The sequence below is a fragment of the Pleurodeles waltl genome, chromosome 12, assembly GCF_031143425.1.
Source record: "Pleurodeles waltl isolate 20211129_DDA chromosome 12, aPleWal1.hap1.20221129, whole genome shotgun sequence".
NCBI lineage: Eukaryota > Metazoa > Chordata > Amphibia > Caudata > Salamandridae > Pleurodeles > Pleurodeles waltl.
In genome coordinates this window covers 524381196-524406158 of record NC_090451.1, presented here as the reverse complement: position 1 = coordinate 524406158, position 24963 = coordinate 524381196, and the positions used below count along the sequence as shown (strand labels likewise).

At 46.2% G+C, this 24963-nt stretch overlaps 1 protein-coding gene across 1 annotated transcript in view; it reads left to right on the top strand.

Moving 5' to 3' along the window:
• CNOT1 (CCR4-NOT transcription complex subunit 1) overlaps window positions 1–24963 on the top strand; it is a 1177977-nt gene that overhangs the window by 108129 nt on the left and 1044885 nt on the right. Inside the window, exon 4 of the mRNA XM_069215998.1 lies at window positions 13732–13830. Coding sequence (XP_069072099.1) covers window positions 13732–13830 — 99 coding nt within the window. The remainder of the gene's footprint in view (window positions 1–13731; window positions 13831–24963) is intronic.

Genomic DNA, 24963 nt, shown 5'->3' with positions numbered 1-24963 from the left:
AGTGTGCAGAGAGCCAAGGGGTTCTGTAAGAGGCTTGACAGAGGCAATAATAGATAATACTAATGCTCTGTTTGTGGTAGTGTGGTTGAGCAGTTAGGCTTATCAGAGGATAGTGTTAAGCATTTGTTGTACACACACACAACCAGTAGAAGAAACAAAAGCTCAATGACTTGACCCAATACAATAGGATTTTATATAGAAAAGTATATTTTTGTTACTTTACTACAACCACAAGATTCCGTTCAGAAATAATTACTGTTGTAGGTAAGTACTCAACACCGATATCAATGTAACTTTGTATTTCTTTAGCAAAGAAAAAAGTTTTTAAGTAAACTGAGAATATCTTTCAAAAGTGGACACTGCATTTTCAGTACAGTTTCTGGGGGAAGAAAATAAAGTACAGTTTTAGAGGTAAGTACACAACTTACAGTTCCAGTCTCCGGGTTATAGGTAGTCCACTGTTGAGGGTTCAAGTCAACCCCAGGCACCCACCACCAGCAACACTAGGCCGGCCAGGTACAGAGGTCAAAGTTGATCAATTTTAACGTGGGCGCCTATGGAGACAGGAGGTACTTGGAATTCGGTCTGCCAGCAGGTAACAACCCGCGGCTCTGTGGGCAGACCAGGGTGGGATTAGAGGAGCTCTGGAGGGGCCCCAAGTAGGCACCAATCCCACACCCTCGGTGGCACTGGGTAGTCGCAGTCAGGGGGGGGGGGGTCCTCGGAATTCCCTCTGCAGGCATTGTGGTGGAGGGGTGAAGAGCCCAACCTAGGGTGGGCACCTGGTCACCTGGGGTTCCCCTCTGGTCTGTTGGGCCACCTTGACTCTGGTCATGGGCGTCTGGTGCAGTGTGTTAGGACTAGCGCTTCTGTAGTGAGGTGGGAGTCCTTTAGAAGAGATTTCTTCTCTTCTTTGGACAAGGCCTCTGTCCACGGGAGTTCTTGATCTTCTGATGCAGGCAGCCCTCTGCAGCTTTTTCAGAGGTCCCTGGATGTACAGGGCATGTTGCCTTTCTTCTGCAGGTTCTTTGAAGCAGGAGACAGGCCAGTAGGACTGGGGCTGCCAAGTCAGTTTTTCTCCTTTCCTTCTCTGCTGGGATTTCTGCTAAGCAGTCTTTCTTGTGAGATCGTCAGGGATCTGACTAGCTTGGTTCAGGGAGCCTTAAATAAAAGATTTAGGGGCGTTTTTAGGGGTTAGAGGGCAGTAGCCAATGGCTGCTGTCCCTGAGGGTGGGTACACCCTCCTTGTGCTCACCCCCTTTGGCGAAGGGAGCACATTCCTGTCCCTATTGATCCCTCTCCTCCAAACCACTAGCTGGATGCCTTGGAGCATTGTAACACGAAGCTTGAGCCTTTGAGGCTCACCACTAGGTGTTACAGTTCCTGCAGGGGGGAAGGTGTGAAGAACCTCCACCCGGTGCAGGCTTTGTTTCTGGCCTTAGAGTGCACATAGGGGGTCAGAAACTCGTCTCTCAGTGGCAGGCTGGCACAGACCAGTCAGTGCTGTACTGAAGGATTGGGTAAAATACAGGGGGCATCTCTAAGATGCCCACTGTGTGCATTTTTTAATAGAGCCAACACTGGCATCAGTGAGGATTTATTATTCTGAGAAGTCTGATACCAAACTTCCCAGTATTCAGTCTAGCCATTATGGAGCTGTGGAGTTCGTTTTGACAAACTCCCAGACCATAGACATTGTGAGTGCAATGTGGCCATATTAAGTATAAGTATAGACTTAGACAATGTAGGGGCATATTGCGCCTGCAGCTATGCCCTCACCTGTGGTATAGTGCACCCTGCCTTAGGGCTTTAAGGCCTGCTAGAGGGGCGTGACTCAACTATGCCACGGGCAGTGTCTTGTGTGCATGACAACCTGAGGGGGATGCCATGTCGACTTTGTGTGTGTTGGTGGGGAGAAAAAGGCAATCTGCAATGGCAGTGTGCATGTGTTAGGTGAGGGGTCCCTTAGGATTTGCACAATACATTATACAGCCCTTAGGGGACCTTCCCTGGTCATAAGGCCCTTTGTACCACTGGTACATTTTACAAGGGACTTGTGTGTGCTAGGGGTGTGCCAGTTGTGGAAACAATGGTACATGTTTAGTGAAAAACACTGGTGCTGGGGCCTGGTTAGCAGGGTCCAACACACACTGTCAAGTCAGCATCAATATTAGACAAAAAGTGGGGAGGTGGGCGGGGAAGGGGTAGGGGAGGAGGGGGGAGTGTAACCGCAGCAGGGGACAGTTTCCTACAGTGATCAATCCCTATTCCTGGGCTAGTTTGGTCTCCCTCCCGGGTGGGTCTTCAGATTCGATGCACAGGATTCCAGCACAACGACTCTGCATCGTTTACTTCATCTTCTGGCCACTGGGACTACAACTGGAACCTCCAGGAAGATCTGCAATTACAACGATGACTCCGCTCTGCAAAATTGTTTCTCCCGCTCTTTCCAGCAACTGCAACTCTGTGCAACCTCTGAGGGCAACGAGTATTCAGTCTGCACAAGAAGGGATCTCCCTTGGAGTGAATGAGTTGGTCCCCTGCATCTGCAGGGGCCAACTGCAGTGACAACCAGCTGTGTGGATTCTCTCTCCTCTGGAGCTTTGTGGATTCTGCATCACAAGTGGTGGTCTGTAGTGGTCCCTTTAGTCCTCTCTTTCAGCTATCCAACTTGAGTGATGGTAAGCCCTTGCCTGCCCCCGCAGGATAGTACCCCTATGCACTATGACTCCTGAAGCTACCAAGGCTTGTTCGTTCCTCTTCACTCTTCCCAGCAAAGCAGAGTCTCCTGCCTGCTGCTCCAGCAACATGGGGCACCTCCAGGCGTGGTGAGTGGGCCTCATTGCAACTCCTGTGCCTGCTGCCTGTGAGGGCTGCCTCTTGTGACTCTCCCAGCTGCTGAGGGTCACCTCTGACTCCCCTCCTTGGGTCTAGTCCCCTAGACCTTGCTGGTCCTCTTCAGCCTTGCAAATCTTTCTTCTTGCATTTGCCAAGACTTGTTGGTGGCTTTCCAGCACCACTGACTGACTGAAACATGACCGCCGACGTGGGACCTCACGTTCATCACTTCTGAAACTTATCTTCTGCTCCTGTGCTGCACTGCTGACTTTTCATACACCGTCAATCTGGTCCTATATCCACAGAAGGGTGGGTAGTGGCTCCTGCCACAACTGGACACTCAACTCGAACTGGACTTGGTCCCCTTCTTTTGCAGGTCCTCTACTGTCAAGATCCACCTTTTAGTTTCTTCCAGTCTTGTCTGGGTCTTGCACTGTCCTTTTCCAAAGTTCTCCTGTGGGTTTGGGGGAATAAAGTTACTTACATCTTCTCTCCTGGTTGCAGGGGGGGCACCCTGGTACTTATCTTTTTGGGTTCCTAGTTCCTCCAGCTCCCCTCTACTTATTCCACTTACTTGGGTGGGGAACTGCCTTTCACATTCCACTTGCTTAGTATTTGGTTTGGTTTCTCCCTTGAGGTCACTATTTTCTATTGTTTTACTATTTGTTTTCGACTTCTGTGCTAATCAGTGCCTTCTGATGTGTACATAAGCGTGTTTACTTACCTCCTACTGGAGTATTGCCCATACAGTATTTTAGTAATTGTTATTTTATTAAAGTACCTTTATGTTCGATGGCATCTTTTGCTGCAGATACATATGTTGTGCACAGTCCGCCATCTGGTGTTGGGTCGGAGTGTTACAAGTTGTTTTTCTTCGAAGAAGTCTTTCGAGTCACAAGACCGAGGGACTCCTCCTCTTTGCTTCCATTGCGCATGGGCGTCTGCTCCATCTTAGATTGTTTTTTTTCCGCCCTCGGGTTCGGACGTGTTCCTTTTCGCTCCGGGTTTCGGGACAGAAAGATAGTCAAAACTTCGAAAAATTACGTCGGTATTGTTTCGCTCGGGATAGTTAGAATCGACACCGAATCGTGAAGAGCTCCGGTAGCCCTTCGGGGTAATTTCGATTCCCCCGTCGGGGCCTGGTCGGCCCGACCGCGTGTAACATCGACACCGATGGAACGGACCCCGTTCCGATTCTGTCCTAAATGTCACAATAAATATCCATATACGGACCAACATTTGGTCTGTAACTTGTGCCTGTCACCCGAGCACAAAGAAGAAACTTGTGAGGCCTGTCGTGCGTTCCGGTCCCGAAAAACGCTCCGTGACAGTCGAGCCAGAAGACTACAGATGGCGTCCACGCCGACAGAACACCGAGAGTTCGAGGAACAAGGAGAAGAGGAGGAAGCCTTCTCCATCCATGAAACGGACTCGGATGAATTCGACGTCGACGAAACTGTGAGTAAGACGTCGAAAAGCACACAGCACAAGAAAATAGACAAGGCCCAGGGGACGCCACTGCCAACCGGCAATGGCTCAACCCATAAAGGTGACCGTCCATCGGCACCGAAAAAGGCCGAACTGGTGCCCAGATCGTCCGACTCGGGTCGAGACACAGGCACGCAACATTCCCGGGACCGAGAAAGTGTTGCCGAAAAAGATCGACGCTGAGAAGGCGGAGCCGACGCTGAGACAGCGGCACCGAGGATGATCGACGCCAGAAGGCTCGACTCCGAAAAAGAAGAGATTCGCCTCGGAGCCGAAAACGAAAAAGGACACAGTTTCGGTGCCAAAACAACCAGCAACCGAAACCACTACCGGCTCATATTCAGAGGAACATTCATTGTCCTCTCAAATGCGTAAACACAGGTTTGAAGAGGAGCTACAGACTACTGATGTAGACCATACACAAAAGAGGATCTTCATCCAGAGTGGAACGGGGAAGATTAGCACTCTTCCACCAATCAAGAGAAAAAGGAGACTAGAGTTCCAAACTGAACAACTAACACCACAAGCAAAGGTGGCAAAGAAAGCAACTCCGCCACCCTCTCCTCCACCTGTAACTCAAATATCACCGGCACAAACTCAGTCACATTCACCGGCTCACACCACCATGAGCCAAGATGACCAAGATGCTTGGGACCTATACGACGCACCAGTGTCAGACAATAGCCCAGAGTCATACCTTACCAAGCCATCACCACCCGAGGACAGCACAGCGTATGCGCAGGTGGTAGCTAGGGCAGCAGAATTCCACAACGTGTCGTTACACACAGAACCTGTCGAGGATGACTTCCTTTTTAACACCCTCTCCTCCACCCATAGCAACTACCAAAGCCTGCCTATGCTTCCGGGAATGCTAAGGCACGCAAAGCAAATCTTCAAAGGAGCAGCTCGCAAAAGAGCCAATTCACACACATCGGGCGATGCACCACCCCCGGATAAGGAAAGCCGAAAATTCGACGCAGCTGGGAAAAGAGTCGCTGTACAAGCTGCCAGCCAGTGGCGCATCGCCAACTCAGGCGCTCCTAGCGCGCTATGACAGAGCCCATTGGGATGAGATGCAGCATCTCATCGAGCATCTACCCAAGGAATTTCAGAAGCGGGCAAAACAAGTGGTTGAGGAGGGACAAAACATCTCCAATAACCAAATACGCTCCTCTATGGATGCAGCGGACACCGCTGCAAGAACAATAAACACTGCAGTAACCATCAGAAGGCACGCATGGTTGCGCACATCTGGCTTTAAGCCAGAAATACAGCAAGCAGTACTCAATATGCCGTTCAACGAACAACAATTGTTCGGACCAGAGGTTGACACGGCGATTGAGAAGCTGAAAAAGGACACTGACACAGCCAAGGCCATGGGCGCGCTCTACTCCCCGCAGAGCAGAGGGACTTTCGGCACCTTCCGTAAAACAACATTCAGAGGAGGGTTTCGGGGTCAGGCCACACAAGCCAGCACCGCACAATCGACACCGTCTACCTACCAGGGACAGTACCAAAGGGGAGGTTTTCGGGGCCAGTACAGAGGAGGACAATTCCCGAGAAACCGGGGGAAATTTCAAAGCCCCAAAACCCCTACAACCAAACAGTGACTTACAGGTCACTCAACCCCTCCACATAACACCAGTGGGGGGAAGACTAAGTCAGTTTTATCAATCATGGGTGGATATAACAACAGACACTTGGGTCTTAGCAATTATCCAACATGGTTATTGCATAGAATTTCTACAGATCCCTCCAAATATCCCACCCAAAACACACAAAATGTCAAAACAGCATTTAGACCTCCTAGAAATAGAAGTTCAAGCACTACTGCAAAAAGAAGCAATAGGACTGGTACCATGTACAGAAATGAACACAGGAGTCTATTCACTGTACTTTCTAATACCCAAAAAGGACAAAACACTGAGGCCAATCTTAGATCTCAGAATACTAAACACCTACATCAAATCAGACCACTTTCACATGGTCACGCTACAGGAAGTGTTACCACTGCTAAAGCAACAAGATTACATGACAACCTTATATCTCAAAGACGCGTATTTCCACATACTGATACATCCTTCGCACAGGAAATACCTAAGGTTTGTATTCAAGGGAATACACTATCAATTCAAAGTCTTACCGTTCGGTATAACAACCGCACCAAGGGTGTTTACCAAATGCCTAGCAGTAGTAGCCGCACACATCAGAAGGCAGCAAATACACGTATTCCCGTATCTAGACGATTGGCTAATCAAGACCAACTCGCTAACAAAGTGTTCACAACACACAGAGTATGTCGTACAAACCCTCTACAAACTCGGGTTCTCCCTCAACTACACAAAATCAAACATTGTGCCGTGCAAAATACAGCACTACTTAGGAGCGGTAATCAACACAACAAAAGGATTAGCCACTCCGAGTCCACAAAGGGTTCAAAATTTTCACAAGGTCATACAGGCCATGTATCCAACACTAAAAATACAGGCAAAAGTGGTTTTAAAACTCCTAGGCATGATGTCCTCATGCATAGCCATTGTCCCAAACGCAAGACTGCACATGAGGCCCTTACAACAGTGCCTAGCATCACAATGGTCACAGGCACAGGGTAAACTTCTAGATCTAGTGTTGATAGACCGCCAAACATACATCTCGCTTCTATGGTGGAACAGTACAAATTTAAACAAAGGGCGGCCGTTCCAAGACCCAGTGCCACAATACGTAATAACAGATGCTTCCATGACAGGGTGGGGAGCACACCTCGATCACCACAGCATCCAAGGACAATGGGACTTACATCAAACAAAACTGCATATAAATCACCTCGAATTACTAGCAGTATTCCTGGCGCTAAAAGCATTTCAACCCATCATAACCCACAAATACGTTCTTGTCAAAGCCGACAACATGACAACAATGTATTACCTAAACAAGCAAAGGGGAACACACTCGACACAGCTATGTCTCCTAGCACAAAAGATATGGCAATGGGCAATTCACAACCACATTCGCCTAATAGCCCAGTTTATTCCAGGGATCCAAAATCAACTAGCAGACAATCTCTCTCGAGATCACCAACAGGTCCACGAATGGGAGATTCACCCCCAAATCCTAAACACTTACTTCAAAATTTGGGGTACACCGCAAATAGACCTATTTGCAACAAAGGAGAACGCAAAATGCCGAGACATCGCATCCAGGTACCCACACAAACAGTCTCAAGGCAATGCCCTATGGATGAACTGGTTAGGGAAATTTGCATACGCTTTTCCCCCCTCTCCTTCCATATCTAGTAAACAAATTGAGTCAAAACAAACTCAAACTCATATTAATAGCACCAACATGGGCAAGACAACCTTGGTACACAACACTACTAGACCTGTCAGTAGTACCACACGTCAAGTTACCCAACAGGCCAGATCTGTTAACCCAACACAAACAGCAGATCAGGCATCCAAACCCAGCATCGCTCAATCTAGCAATCTGGCTCCTGAAATCCTAGAATTCGGACATTTAAACCTCACTCAAGAATGTATGGAAGTCATAAAACAAGCTAGAAGGCCATCCACTAGACACTGCTATGCAAGCAAATGGAAAAGGTTTGTTTGCTACTGCCATAATAATCAAGTTCATCCATTACACGCATCCCCAAAAGATGTAGTGGGATACTTACTACACTTACAAAAGTCAAATCTAGCCTTCTCTTCCATAAAAATACACCTTGCAGCAATATCTGCATACCTGCAGATTACCCATTCAACTTCACTGTTTAGGATACCCGTCATTAAAGCATTTATGGAGGGCCTAAGAATAATAATACCACCAAGAACACAACCAGTTCCTTCATGGAACCTTAACATCGTCTTAACAAGACTCATGGGACCACGTTTTGAACCCATGCATTCTTGTGAAATACAATTCTTAACCTGGAAAGTTGCATTTCTCATTGCCATCACATCTCTAAGAAAAGTAAGTGAAATTCAGGCATTTACAATACAAGAACCTTTTATCCAAATACACAAAAATAAGGTTGTACTAAGAACCAATCCTAAATTCCTACCAAAGGTTATTTCATCGTTCCACTTAAATCAAACGGTAGAGTTACCAGTGTTCTTCCCACAGCCAGACTCAGTAGCTGAAAGGGCACTACATACATTAGATGTCAAAAGAGCACTAATGTACTACATCGACAGAACAAAGGAGGTTAGGAAAACAAAACAACTGTTTATTGCATTTCAAAAACCTCTTACAGGTATAGCCAGATGGATAGTTAAGTGCATCCAAACCTGCTATCTTAAAGCAAAGAGACAACTGCCCATTACACCAAGGGCACACTCAACCAGGAAAAAAGGCGCTACCATGGCATTCCTAGGAAATATTCCAATGCACGAAATATGAAAGGCAGCCACATGGTCCACGCCTCACACATTTACTAAACACTACTGTGTAGACGTGCTATCCGCACAACAGGCCACAGTAGGTCAAGCCGTACTGAGAACTTTGTTTCAGACTACTTCCACTCCTACAGGCTGAGCCACCGCTTTTGGGGAGATAACTGCTTACTAGTCTATGCACAACATGTGTATCTGCAGCAACAGATGCCATCGAACTGAAAATGTCACTTACCCAGTGTACATCTGTTCGTGGCATTGGTCGCTGCAGATTCACATGTGCCCACCCGCCTCCCCGGGAGCCTGTAGCCGTCGGAAGTTATCTTCAACATTTGTGTATATATATATATATTACTTAACCTTAATTTGTACATACTTATTCATTCCATTGCATGGGCACTATTACTAACACACACAACTCCTACCTCACCCTCTGCGGGGAAAACAATCTAAGATGGAGCCGACGCCCATGCGCAATGGAAGCAAAGAGGAGGAGTCCCTCGGTCTCGTGACTCGAAAGACTTCTTCGAAGAAAAACAACTTGTAACACTCTGACCCAACACCAGATGGCGGACTGTGCACAACATGTGAATCTGCAGCGACCAATGCCACGAACAGATGTACACTGGGTAAGTGACATTTTCATTCTGTAACAATGTGTGCGTCTTTAATGTGTGAGCGCTGTATGGCTATAGTGGTATTGCATAAGCTTTGCATGTCTCCTGGATAAGTCTTGGCTGCTCATCCACAGCTACCTATAGAGAGCCCTGGCTGCCTAGACACTGTATACACTTTGTTTATGGGGGAGGATACCTCGACCGGGTATAAGGTGATAACACCATAGATGCTCACCACAAACAAGGCCAACTTCCTACAAATACCACAAGGGATCGACTTACAAACGGTCCACCTACCGGGGAAGAATAACATAGAGGCAGACAGACTAAGCAGATACGAAAACAGTATGCACCAAAGGGAGGTAAAACAAGAGCCTAGAAAAAAAAATCTTGAATACTTGGACACCAACAATCAATTTTGTTTGTGTCAGCAGAGAACAAAAAATGCCAACTCTTTGCCTCCGGGTTTCCACATGAGCATTCAGAGTGGGGATGCCCTGTTGCTAAACTGGTCCGAGAAATTTGCCTACACCATTCCTTCAATTCCCCTAATACCAAAAGTACTGGAGAAGGCCAGGCAACCAGGGATAAATCACATTCTAGTAGCCCCACAATGGGCCAGACTAGCATGGTATTCAAATCTTCTCGAGCTGTGTTAAGGGAGCAAAAGATCAAGAGCAAAGTGGAACAGGACCTGCTCAGAATGCAAAGGGGTTGAGTGTTCTACCTGGAACCAGCAACACTCAGTCTAACAGCATGGCGCCTGAACACATAGAACCTAAACCTTCCACCTCGGACCATGAAAATAGAAAAAGGAGGCTAGAAAGCCAACAACAAGACAATGCTACACATCAAAATGGAATAGATTTCTCCTATGGTTTACTGTGAACACCTCGGAGACCATATCTAGACAGGAAACAGTAATAACCTATGTCACACACTTGTTACACAGCGGAATCAACTACTGTTCTCTCAAGGTACACTTGGCAACAATTGCGGCCTACACCAGGGGATCTGTAAGTAAGTTTCTTCACGCACCTGTTATAAGGAGATATTTGGGATCCAAAAGAATCCCCCTACCCCTACTGGCAGCACCAGATCCAATGTGGATCTTGAACACAGTATTGACGCAGTTGATGGCAAAACCATTTGAATTTATGCACAAAGCAGAACTCTGGTTCACCACCTTAAAAACTGTCTTTCTGGTAGCAGTCACAGCGCTACGAAGAGTGAATGAGATTCAAGTGCTAGGAACTACACATGCAGATTCACAAGGACAAGGTAGTCCTCAGAACGAACCCTCGATTCATACCTAAGGTGGTGAGCAAATTCCATGTTGGCGAAACCATCCAGTTACCGGTATTCTTGAAGAATCAACAGACACAATTGGAAAGGACATTACATACCCTTGATGTGAGAACAAAACTGATACATTACCTAGAGGAGACCTAACTGTTCTGTAAGGGAAACCAATTGTTTGTTTGAGATGCCAAATCCAATAAGGGGTCACCCGTCACACAGGAAACTATTGCACAATGGATTGTGGAGACAATCCAAACATGCTACACGTCGGCTGGCAAACGCCTACCTCACCGCCCTAAAGCACAGTCAACAAATAGAAAGGGCACAAGACTGGCATTCATGGCAAATGTGCCCATAGACTCTATCTGCGTGGCAGCAACATGGGCACCCCCCACACACATTTACAAAGCATTTGTGTGGACATCCAAATCCATAAAGAAGCCCAAGTGGGACAAAGTACATCAGCACCTTTTTGCAAATTCATCATTTCTCCCCAACCAACCCAAGGAAGGGGGAACTGCTACATAATGTAATGCACAACATGTTAATCCAGAAAAGGATTTATGCTGCAAAACAAAATGGTTACTTACCAGTAGGAGTAGTTTTTCAGCCTGAAGAGTTTTGTGGATTCACATGTGACACAACCACCTCCCCGGAAAGGAATACAGGACAGACAGGTGGAGGGTCCTATGTACATGAAGCAAGGAGGAAAAACAAAATTGAAAAAATCTGAGGATGGCTACCATGTGCAGGAACTTCTGTGGTGCCGTCTGACATCGCACAGGGGGCGGGCGAAGCACCAAATGGTGGTCGACGATGCCCAAAAGGAGGGTGGAAGAAAGACCATTCCGGACCCAACCACTAGATGGCGGGATAATGCACAGCATGTGAATCCAGAAAACTCTGGCTGCAAAACTACTACTAGTGGTAAGTAACCATTTCGTTAATGTGTAACCATGTATAAATTACTCAGTCAAACCATGTGGATAACTACACTCTTGCATATCGGACTGTTGCTTTCAAAAGAATGTTAGCATATGTCTTGCACAATGCAAAACCAACTGTAATTTTTAACCATGCTACTTCATATCACTGCAGAAACTCAAAATACAAAAAAATACCTGAAACCAAAAAATTAGTCTGACCAAATGCAAAGAAATTATAAGTTGGACCTATTATACTATAGGGAGCAATGTAAAGGTTCATCTGCTTTTTACTACTACTTGGACCAAATAACATGCTTTTTTTGTTCAATTTCCCAGTGGCATGGTAGAAGTGTGGCTATCCCTCACTCACACTTGTAGTAATGTGCGAACCATCTGAGTTTATTAGTACTCTTACTGCAAAGAACATGTTACAGGACCACATCAATTTTTACTGGCCTTCTGCGGGCACACACCTATGTGTTGGTGGGAAGTTAAAGATTAGTTTATTGCAGAATCCTATTTTGTCACACCTTTGAGATGGTAATGGAATGGAGCCTTTCGTACTTCTCTAGCTACTGTATTTGTCTTTGAATAGAAATTGGTGTTTTTATGTTTACTTGGGAAGCACTTGTGGGAAACCTTCAAACCTACGAGAACATGTTTAAGACTTCATTCTGTGACTTTATCAGCATTTGTCAATAATGCAGTAAATTTAATGGGGTTAAAATTTGAATTATGTCCGTGCTTATTCAAGTGAGGAAGGCTATGGCTGTGTGGTCAAAGCAGGCTTTAGCTTCGACTTGACTGAAGATTGGCGTGGCCTTCCTCCTTCTAGGAAAAGGTAATAAAGATAATATCCATGGCTAGGATTGCTGGCTTTGAATGGGGATTACGAGAAGACACTGCAATAAGGGCCCAGAGCAGTAGCACTCACGTGTGGCCCTCCTTGCCCTTTAAGTGTGGCCCCCTGATCAACAGCAGCAGTGGGCTGCCTTTTACTCCACTCAGCGCACTCCGTAAAAAATAAAAATGTTAACTAAACAGGTTAGCCTTTCTTTACAAGTTCATCGAAGATAAACAAGGATATAACTAGATTCTCCTGCATCACTTAACTTTAGGAACACCTTCATTTTTAAAGAGATCGTGCATCAAAAGTTTAGAAAATATGGTAAGTCTCTTCAGAATTCAAAAACTGTATTTTATTAACATGCAGAACCATTTCACCTTAGTAAATCAGATTGTTGCTGCATCGAGGTTTTTTTTTTTTTTTAAAGTGATATTTTTAAACATGAATTTAGAAACATTCATTCCCCCCCCGGCAGCTACGCAAATAGTGATCCTAAGAACCAAGTTACTTGTTAGGGGACCCTTTGGGTGGCCTGAGATTGTATTATACTAGAACAACAATATAGTTTATTAAAGCCAATACAGGCGAGAGTTTCTTACAGTGCGCATTCCAAAGCCCTGAATTTCGAGTCAACTTGTATGTGATAATGGAGGAAAAGTGGAATAAAGCAATTGCATAGGATCACACAATTTGGTAAACTGGGGACATCTTACCTACAACACACCACCAAACAATCCCTCCAACCACATCCGCCACGCTGTTGGCATCAGTGCAGCCCTCCGTCACATGGAACCAAAATTTTGGCCCCCTAGGAAAATGTTTACGAGTACCCATGGCACAGAGGCTACACACAGATTTCTCAAAGTGAGGCGGTTGTAATTGCAGCCATACGTGAGACTTTGAGTCTTCTTAAAGTGACTGCAGCACTAACCCACGTTCCCACTGTATTCCAAGCAGAAATAAGCAGCACATTGCACCTATGGTAGTCTAACACAGGCAAGTGAGACTGTAGCAATCTGCTCTATTTGAAATGCAATACAGAGCCTATGAAGGCCTGCTGTTATTTTTCACTTACCACAGCTAGTACAGGCACGGTCTATTGGTAAATTTGATTGCTTCTGGTACACTATTCAAATTGAGTACTGTTTCACCAGTCTACTCGTTTCGGAGTAAAGTAATTCCCCCCCCCCTTCACCTGCCACATTTTTCATTGTACTTCTGCCATGTGCTGTATGTTGAGATTCTAGTGTTGTACTTAACTTATGTATGGAATATAGGTGTTTTGATGCCATTAACACTTAACTTTTTCTTCTTTACTTTAGACACAATTTCTAATTCAGGAGTGTACATCATTAATTACAAAGCCAAACTTTATTTCAACATTGTCTTACGCCATTGACAATCCATTGCACTATCAAAAGGTAATTCTTCATTTCGATTTACTCAGTAGTAACTGGTTACTGTATCACTTAAGTAGCTTTGCTATTTCGGAGCACCACAGATTAAGTATTCATAATACTAATTTTAAGACTAATCAATTTGCTGACCTCTGGAGAAGGATTTGCCGTTTTCCTGTTGAGATGCAAATTAATTTGCTTGTCACTGTGCAAGTATGTACTCAGTGAGCCATCTTTATTCTGCCTAGGCCCTGAGTGTGCTTGGTGCACAAAACAGCGACGCTTGTCATAGTGTCAATTTTGCTGTGAATATGGCTGCTGCTTCTTAGAATTTTCCTGCATCTACACCAGGAACATCGGACATGCTTGAATATGCCGGTCACATATTGACATTTGTATACAAGGAACAGATTTTGGGGTGAAAAGATTATACTAGCAGTTTGTTATCGAACAACGGATCCTCATCAATAGTCATAAGCACTGAATATTCCTGCCCATCTGTGGGGACCCCAAAGCATATAAAAATATATAATATATATGAATAGTAGACAAAATGTATATAATATTTTATATACATCTGCAGTTACCTAGATATATGCAGCCTATATTAAAGGCTAAAATGTCTACCTTAGATTAAGTTTTCCTTAAACCTCATCATACTCAAGCATTTCTGTAGATCAGAAAGGAGAGCATAAAGTGCAAACAGCCTTTATTGAAAAGATAACTGCAAGGGAATACAAAGAAATTGTTAGCCAAAAGGCTGCATTAAAAACATAACGAGAATACTGGCACCATGCCTTTGAGACCTTCAGGACCTCCTGTATCCCATCATACCCCAAAGGTGACAATTCAATTTGACTTTTTGTCAAATTGCTATATACAAATCATTGTCTCTACTTCACTTGAAGTCTTTTGACATCTCGAGTAAAAAGAAATAATTTTCTGACAGAAGACTAACTTCTTTTTTTTTTCTCTCTAAAATGCAGACTTTTTGTCAAGTGCTCTGCCTGTTGCAAAAAAGCACAAACTGACCTCCATTTAGTCTGCATCGTGTGTCTTCCTGAAACCCATCTGCCGGAGACTTGTCATCATTGTCAAACTCCCTAAAAGAACTTTGAAAGATAGAGAAGATATGACTCTATGGCCTTCAAAAGGAAAAGCTACACCATGCATCTTCCGCAAGACCATTGCTTCCTTTAGTTCTAGGCCCTCTCCAACCAGTAATGTACAATATTCTTACCCCAGTCTCACTGCAAGCGGCTCCTGCGAGAACCTTTAAAGAAATACGAGGCCCCAGATCAAGTTCCTTTATTTCGGAGAACTGACCCTCCACAGGACTGTCATAGCCGGTGCCAAAAGACGCCCTCCATTGCAGCAGTATCCTCCGTACATCAGGCTAAGGAAAGTAAGCAAATGGATTCCTTAGTGAGAAAAATGTGCGGCACATCAGCGTCATTTTTGACAGATCTCCAGCGCATCTGCATTACTTGGGAGATATGACTGGTCTCTCTGGGGACTCTCTCCAGATTTACATCAAGCTATTTGGAGAAGGCAGTTGCTGTATGAAGCTGGACCAGTGTGTGGTGGACACCTATGGTGTTAAACCTTTCCCTAGGTCCAGGGAACCCTTATTATATAGTGTTGGTGTGTAGCCAGGGCTCTCTAGTGGTAGCTGTAGTGAGCAGCCAAGACTTATCCAGGAGGAGTGGGAAGCACTTGCAATACCAGAGTAGTGACACAGTTCCTTATCACACACGAAAACTACCAAAGTGTTGCAAAAATAAAGGTAGTTTAATACAGGAACACCAAACTAGATTACTATAGGCAAACTCCATTCTGGAGATAAGTTCACTCAAAATATACACAGGTAAGTATTGGGAAATAGCACGGGCCCTATTTTTTGGGGGGTGGGGGGGCAAACCATATTCTAAAAAAATGGAATGAGAGGATGGGTCCCCCACCAGAGGATACGGAGCAATTAGCCAAGGGCTGGGAGGAAGTGGAACCCCAAGAGTTACGTATCTAGAAGTCCCCCAGCGACCAGGAGAGCAGAGGTAAGTTACCTGGTTGTCCCATAGGCTAACAAGGGGACCTATAAATGGAATATTGCGAAAGGAAGGACGAGGCTGGTGGAGCTCAACGGTGGATTCCCGGCGTAGATCTGCAAAAGAAGGGGAGAGAGTTGAGTCGACACGGGAGTGTCCAGATGGGTCAGGAGGCAATGAGCACTCTTCTGTGGGTGAAGATCTGGGTTGATGGTGACAGATGAAGTTCAGCTGTAGGGCCCAGGAGCTGCAGAGTCTTCCCTGAAGTCACCTAGGAGCGCTCTCTCATCGGTTGCCGGATTGCAGACTGGTGAGTGGTCAGGAGGACCATCAGCAAGCGCAAGCAAATGCAGCTGGAGCTGTTGGAGATTTGCAGAGCTAAAGAGGACCATCAAGGTCTTGGGGAGTCGAGGCTGACCTAGAGGTTGCAGGAAAGCCAGCAGAAGCTATTGGAGCCCCCACAAGCAACCCGCTGGCACAGTAAGTCACAGTGATGCCCACTCGGCACCACTGAAAAGGAGTCCCATGTCGCTGGAGCAGCAAAGAGGAAACTGTCCTTGTGGAGATAGTGTCGGGGGCTACTTGGAGCCTGAAGATCCCTTGGAGCAGGAGTCAACAAGCCTTGGTTGCTGCAACAGTTGCGTTGCTCAGGGGTTCTCTCTTGGAGGAAGAGGCAAGGACTTGCCATCTCCCAAGTTGGTCAGAAGGCAGATGGGACCCAGAGGACACCTCCGAACCACCGCCTTTGTTGGAGAATCTTCGCAGGTCCAGAGGACAGCAGATCCCTGCAGCCAGACATTATTGCCTTAGGTGTCTGCGGATGCAGGGGAGTGACTCCTCCACTCCCAGGGAGATTCCTTCTTGCTTCTTTGGTCCAGCTGAAGTCTTGCTGACCCCAGAGGATTCATAGCTGTGGAGATGTTGCAGTTTGCTGACTGGTGCCGGTAAAACAATGTTGTAAGGAGAGATTGTCTCCGGCGTACAGTCTTGTTCGGTTCCTGTGAAGTCCAGCAATGGTTCAGGTGGCCAGGAACAGAAGATGTCTTTGCAAAGTGGTCCTGGTGGAGTCTTGCACGACAAATCTGGGGACCCACCCTCAAGATAGTCCCTAAATAGCAGAAAAAGTGGCTTAGTCAATCTAAGGTGACCACCTATCAGAGGACGTCACTGTCAGCTGCCTAACCTGACCATTCAGATGCTCAGATTTTAAAGATGGCAGAATCAAGTGAGATGGACAGGCGAGTGGTCACTCCCTTTTCCTTTGTGCAGTTTCGTACCAGGGCAGGCACAGGGGGGGGGGGGGTCCCTGGACTGGTGTTAACCGGATTATGCAAGGAGGGCACCAAATGTGCCCTTCAAAGCAGTCTGGCGATGTTGGGAAGCTGACCATCCCCAGCCCGGTAACACTTATTTCCAAGGGAGAGGAGGTTGTATCCGTGCTCCCATGGGAAATCCTTTTCTGCCTTCTCCTGCTTGGGCTGGTCAAGCAGCAGGAGGGCAGAATCCTGTCTGAGGGGCTGCAGCAGCGTGGGCTGCCATAGACCCTGGAAACAAATGCCCAGAGTGAATGGAATCATGCCACCAAAACTGGCATCAGAATTGGGGTATGATTCAGACATGTTTGATATTAAACCTGCCCAGGCTCGGAGTCTCCATTATGTAGCTAGACCATAGGTAGGGACCTATGGTCAGTACATAGCTAAAATGGTTTCCCTGCACTTGTGGAGTCCAGGGAGTTGGAACTGAAGTTCGTAGGGGCACCTCTGCTCATGCAGGGGCGCCCCCACACACAGGGACCTGCAACCTACCACTTGGGCTGAAAGGGCCTACCATGGGGGTGACTTAGAGTGACCTGTAGTGACATGTAGTAAGAGGGTGCATGCACCTTTTCACGCAGGCTGCAAATGGCAAGCCTGCAGACAGTTTGCATGGGTACCCATGGGTGGCATAATGCATACTACAGCCCATGGGAGGGGACCCCTGGTGTACCAATGCCCTAAAGTACCTAGTAACCAAATACTAGTGACTTACAGGGGTACACCAGTATGCCAATTGTGGGTTGTAAGAAGTACCAAAACACCTAAATGTGGAGGAGGGCACAATTACTGGGGTCCTGCTTAGCAGGATCCCAGTGAAAACCATCTAAGCACACTGACATCAGGCAAAAAGTGTGGGCAACCATGCCAGAAAGAGGGGACTTTCCTATAGGTGGGACTTCAAGGACATCTTGGAAGAAGGAAGCCTGGTTGCCAACCAGGCAATGTGCGCGGTGGTGGATATGACTGACCTGGCTGTGCACGGATACTCACATGAGATGTGCCAGGTGCTCATGTCTTCATCTCGCAGGCCTTGAGCCAGAGGCACAACAATGTATCCTGAACCTCCTGTTTACTGGCAACTCCTTATTTGGGTCCCACACAGATGGCCAAAATGAAAAAAGTTAGACACTCTTAAGGCACTGGGTCTCGAAACGAAGACTTGCGCCACAGGTATAGACCGTATGACTGATGCCTCTACCATCAAAGGGTTCAAACCCCTCACTGGGTCCCACAACACTGACAAACCAGGCCCCAATACTAGTCCTGCATGTCAGTGCATGAACGAGGTGCTAATCTGCAACCTCCAGCTTCCTCCAAAGTACCAGGCAAGTAATGAGATGTTGCTGCCCTGTCTCTTTTATCCACTAACAGGCAGCAGTATCACCAGGCATCTGAACGAGTGGCGTTCATTTGGCAGAAACAACTGGGTCTTGAATGTTTTGGAGAATGGGTATTCACTGTGCTTCAAGTCCCTTCCGCACTCTGCACTGATGGGAAGCAGATTTTGACAGTGGAACATTCCCCTGCAGAACGAAGTTTCCACACTAATTCGAAAAAGAACCATCAAGAAGGTCCTATCCTTTCAAAAGGGGCATATGAGTGTGTACTGGTTGTTTCCTTGTAAGGAAAAAAAGGTCCAAGCAGAGATGAAGTCCATTCTGCTCTCCACCAGATCTTCTCCAGCTTAATCAGGGTTACATCGATCTACAGGATGCCTACTTTGACATCTCAATATCTAAGAAACATTAGACGCTCCTGCGTTTCAGAGTGGCATCCAAACATTACCAGTACAAGGTGCTGCTTTTGGGCCTGAAGTCAGCTCCTTGCACATTCTTCAAGTGCATGGCAGTAGTGGCTGCAGCCTTGCAAAGTAAAAAGATTTTCGTCTACCTGTAGACTAGCTGGTGAAAAGCTTATTTCCAGCTCAAAAAGACAATAGTACTGCATCTGTCTCCAGACCCTCCAGTATCTAAGTATCCAAATCAATGTGGACAAATTCACCCAGACTCCAACCCAGAGGATATACTATTTAGGTGGGACACTGGACACAAACCTTGCAAAATTGTATCCTTCGGAGGAGCAACTGTCCTCAACAGCTTTGCATTTTTTCATCCTCCTCCACATCAATCTGCCAGACAGGTGGCGTCCCTTCTGGGGTCGATGGCCTTGTGTATTTTTTTTTGTATTGTCCCCAATGCCAGGTTGAACTTGAGACCACTGCAAGAGAATCTGGAGGATCAGTGGAATCAATTCAACAAACCATTGGGGCTACAAGCTGACCCTGTAAACAACTGCAAAACATTCTGTGTAATGGTGGTCTCACTGCCAGAATCTCCTAGTAGATGTCCCTTTCGACCAGGATATTCCTACACAAGCACAAACGGATACTTCCCTGCAGAGGGAGGGAGGGGGAGTGCATGGGCACAGAGGCCTGGGGGGGTGTGGTTGTGCACATTGGTCCCCTCCAGAAATGGGGCCTGTGGTTGGAGAAGGAGCATCTATACCACATTGATATGTTAAAACTGCAGGCAGTCCATCTAGCCCTCCAATCCTTTTATCCAGCCACTCAAACCAACTCTCTCCGGGTCCAATCGACAACACAGCCACACTGCATCTAAACATGCAGGAGGGGCACTTGATCTTGCCCTCTCTCGGGAAGCGCAGACTATCTGAAACTAGCTCTTAGCCAGGAAGTTGATGTTCACAGTGATTCACCTCCCAGGAGTGGACTCTCCCAGCTGAAACTATGCCGAATCGCACGTCTGGATTCTTCACAATTACATCATTTCAGATACCTTTCAAGAACGTGGCCATCCGCAAACAGACCTGTTTGCAGACGTACACAACAAAAAAATGCCCTGACTTTGCACCCAGGTCCTACTGACCAGGAACCAGGGCCAATGCCCTTTTGATAGGCTTGTCCAGGTCATTTCCATTTACTTTTCCTCCCATTCCGTTGATCCCAACAGAGCCAGGACCCGAATGATGACGGCTGCAGAATGGCCCCAGCAGTGCTGGTACACTCCTCCATCTATCTGAAAGACCACAGAGTAGACTGCCATGCAGGCCAGGTCTCTTCTACGAGTTTGGAGGGAAGATTCTCCACCCCAGCATTCCCTCCCTGAGCTTGACAGCATAGCTCCTGAATTCCTGCAATATGGCACTCAGTAATGTATACACATTCTTAGGAAGTCTAAAAGACCATCAACACGACGTTCTTACAGATTTAAGTGGAAAAGGTTTTACATTTGGTGTGTTGAGAATCAATTCCATCTAATTCTGGGGCAGGAGGAAGTAATATTACCCTATCTCTCCCATTTAGCTAAATCTGGTATACAATTTTCTCCTGTTAGGGTGCATCTGGCAGCAATTACTGCTTACGCGAAATCACCCACTCAAATATCATTCTTCCAGATGCCTGTAGCTAAAGCTTTGTTAGAGGGAGTGAAAAAGGTGTTTCCACTTGTGCATGCCCCCTCATCTCCTTGGAAGTTGAATGTGTTACTTTGAAAACTCATCAGTCCACCATACAAACCTATATGTAAGGCATGCCTATATCACCTTACAAGAAAAACAGCTTTTCTTGTTTGCATTACTTCGGCATGCAGGGTCAGCAAAATTCTGTCTTTGTGGCAAAGAAAATTACATAGTGTTCCATGCTAGCAGGGTAGAGAAGAGAACTCACCTGAGTTTTCTTCGCAAGGTGGTGTTGATTCTCACATTAATCAGACTATTTCACTCCCTATGTTCTTTTCTAATCCATCCACACCAATGGAAAGAGCGTTACATTCTTGATCATAAGAGTACTAAAATTTCATTTGTACAAGACAAAAACAATCTGACGGTTTGTCAATTATGGCTCGGAGGACAGGCATTTCCTCCTCCTAAACAAACCATTTCAAGATGGATAGTTTCTTGTATTCTGTTCACCTATCTTTTAGCCAACAAATAGTTACCTGCCAGTCCCAAAGCCCATTCTACAGGGGCAAGGCGGCAACAGCAACCCTTCTAAAGAATGTTCCTATCTCTGAAATCTGCAAAGCTGCTACTTGTAGCTCGGTGCATACTTTCACAAGACATTACTATCTAGATTCAGACACCCAAGCCTATTTAGGTGATGCCAGCTGCTACCCGCTTGCTCTTGCTTTTTCCTCAGGCGTGTGAGATGAGCTTGCTACTCCAGTCAGTGCTTATGACTATTGATGAGTATTCCCTGGAAAAGGATTAGTTACTTACCTGTTATCCTAGTTCTCTTCCAGGGTAATCCTCAATAAAGTGATAAGCAACCATCTCGCCTCCCCGGATGAATCGTGCATGTAGCAGTATATACTTGGTTCTGTTCCACCTAACACCGGGGGGGGGGGGGAAATATATATATATATATATATATATATATATATATATATATGTTCGATGGCATGTGTAGCTGCAGATACACATGCTGTGCACATCCCGCCATCTGGTGTTGGGCTCGGAGTGTTACAAGTTGTTTTTCTTCGAAGAAGTCTTTTTTTCGAGTCACGAGACCGAGGGACTCCTCCCATTTCGACTCCATTGCGCATGGGCGTCGACTCCATCTTAGATTGTTTTTTTTCCGCCATCAGGTTCGGACGTGTTCCTTTTCGCTCCGTGTTTCGGGTCGGAAAGTTAGTTAGAATCTCGGAAAAATCGTCTGTATTGTTTGCGTTCGGTATCGGGTTAGTTACAACAGATCGACACCGAATTAAGAAGAGCTCCGGTGGCCCTTCGGGTTTTTTTTTCCCATCCCCGTCGGGGCCTGGTCGGCCCGGCCACGTGTCTCTTCAAGGCTGATGGAACGGACCCCATTCCGCTTCTGTCCAAAATGCCATAACAAGTATCCATATACAGATCAACATCTGGTCTGTAACTTGTGTTTGTCACCAGAACACAAGGAGGATACTTGTGAGGCCTGTCTAGCGTTTCGGTCCAGGAAGACACTCAGGGACCGAAGAGCAAGAAGACTGCAAATGGCGTCTGCGCCGACAGGACAAGAGCGTTTCGAGGAGGAGGAAGAAACATTCTCCACCCAGGAGTCTGACTCCGAGGAGATCGATCCCGAGGAAACGCCTAAAACGGTGAGTAAGACGTCGAAACCAAGAACTCACGAGAAAAGCGCTAAAGCCCAGGGGACGCAACCGCCAACAGGCCAGGGCTTAACCCGAAAAGTAGGTGACAGTTCATCGGCACCGAAAAAGGGCGAGCTGGTGTCGAAGTCATCCGACTCCGGTCGAGATACCGGCACACAGCAATCTCGGGCCCGAGATAGTGGCTCAGAAGATTCGGCACCAAGACAGCGGCACCGAAACGGGTCGGCACAAGAGAGCACGATGCCGAAAGTAAAAAAGGTTTCGTCGGAGCCGAAAAAAGCAGCTGAAAAGGTTTCGGTACCGAAATATCCGGCATCGGAACCGAAAACAAGCTCCTACACTGAGGAGCAAGGACTGTCCACACAAATGAAGACACATAGATTTGGACAGAAATTACAGGCAATAGAGCCAGATCACACACAAAGACGGCTCTTTATTCAAAAAGATACAGGGAAGATCAGCACTCTTCCTCCAGTCAAAATAAAACACAAGGTTGCCTTCCAAGACAAGGACAAACAGCAACACGCAAAGGTGGCTAAACAAGTAACACCGCCACCATCCCCACATCACTCTCCGCAACCATCACCGGTAGCCACTCCACCAATGATGCAATCCCCAACTCATACAGGAATGAGTCAAGATGACCCTGACGCATGGGACCTTTATGACGCACCAGTGTCAGATAATAGTCCAGAATGCTATCCAGCTAAACCATCGCCAACAGAGGATAGTACAGGCTACGCACAGGTGGTGTCAAGAGCAGTGGCATTTCATAATGTCAGCCTTCATTCAGAGCCCATTGAAGACGACTTTCTTTTCAATACACTGTCGTCCACACACAGCCAATATCAGAGTCTTCCTATGCTACCCGGAATGCTAAAACACTCCAAACAAGTGTTTGAGGAGCCTGTTAAAGGGAGAGCCATTACTCAAAGAGTAGATAAAAAAATATAAACCGCCACCAACAGACCCAGTGTACATTACACAACAGCGAACACCAGACTCTTTTGTAGTGGGAGCAGCGCGCAAAAGAGCCAACTCTCATACTTCAGGAGATGCACCACCTCCAGATAAAGAAAGTCGAAAATTCGATGCTGCAGGCAAAAGGGTGGTGGCACAGGCAGCAAACCAGTGGCGTATTGCAAATTCGCAAGCTTTGCTAGCCAGATATGATAGGGCCCATTGGGATGAGATGCAACACCTTATTGAACATTTACCCAAGGAGTTCCAAAAAAGAGCGCAGCAAGTAGTAGGACAGGGTATCTCCAATAATCCGATACGGTCAGCAATGGATGCTGCAGACACAGCTGCTAGAACTGTCAACACAGCAGTAACAATAAGGAGACATGCATGGCTGTGTACATCAGGATTTAAACCAGAGATACAGCAAGCTGTGCTGAATATGCCATTCAACGGACAGCAGTTGTTTGGGCCGGAGGTGGACACTGCGATCGAAAAACTTAAAAAAGACACTGACACGGCCAAAGCCATGGGCGCACTCTACTCCCCACAGAGCAGAGGCACATTTCGAAAGACACAATTTCGAGGGGGGTTCGAGGGCAAACCACAGAAGCCACAACCTCACAAACAAAGCCCACTTACCAGAGCCAGTATCAGCGGGGAGGTTTTCGAGGACCATTTCAAAGGAATAGAGGAAAGTTCCAAAGTCCCAAAACTCCTCCAAACAAGCAGTGACTTCAAGGTCACAAATCCCCAACACAACACCCGTGGGGGGGGAGACTAACCAAGTTTTACACACATTGGGAGGAAATAACAGACACTTGGGTCTTAGCAATTATCCAGCATGGTTATTGCATAGAATTTCTCAAATTCCCTCCAAACATCCCACTGAAAACACACAATGTCAAAACAACATATAGATCTTCTAGGACTAGAAGTTCAGGCATTGCTACAAAAAGAAGCAATAGAGTTAGTACCAAAACAACAAATAAACACAAGAGTTTACTCCCTGTACTTTCTGATACCCAAAAAAGACAAGAGTCTGAGACCTATACTAGATCTCGGAACATTAAATACCTACATCAAATCAGATCATTTTCACATGGTTACATTACAAGACGTAATCCCACTGCTCAAACAACAAGACTACATGACAACACTAGACCTAAAGGATGCATATTTCCATATACCAATACATCCTTCACACAGAAAGTACCTAAGGTTTGTATTCCAAGGGATACATTACCACTTCAAAGTGTTGCCATTCGGAATAACAACTGCACCAAGAGTTTTTACAAAATGCTTAGCAGTAGTAGCTGCACATATCAGAAGGCAGCAAATACATGTGTTCCCGTACCTAGACGATTGGTTAATCAAAACCAACACACTAAGACGGTGTTCAAAACACACAAAATATGTCATAGAAATCCTCCACGAACAAGGTTTCTCAATCAACTACACAAAGTCACACCTTCTGCCGTGTCAAACACAGCAATACTTAGGAGCAACAATCAACACAGCAAAAGGGATTGCCACTCCAAGTACACAAAGAGTTCACACATTTCACAATGTGATACAGACCATGTATCCAAATCAAAAGATACAAGTCAAACTAGTGATGAAACTACTAGGCATGATGTCTTCATGCATAGCCATTGTCCCAAACGCAAGGTTGCACATGCGGCCCTTACAACAGTGCCTAGCATTACAATGGTCACAAGCACA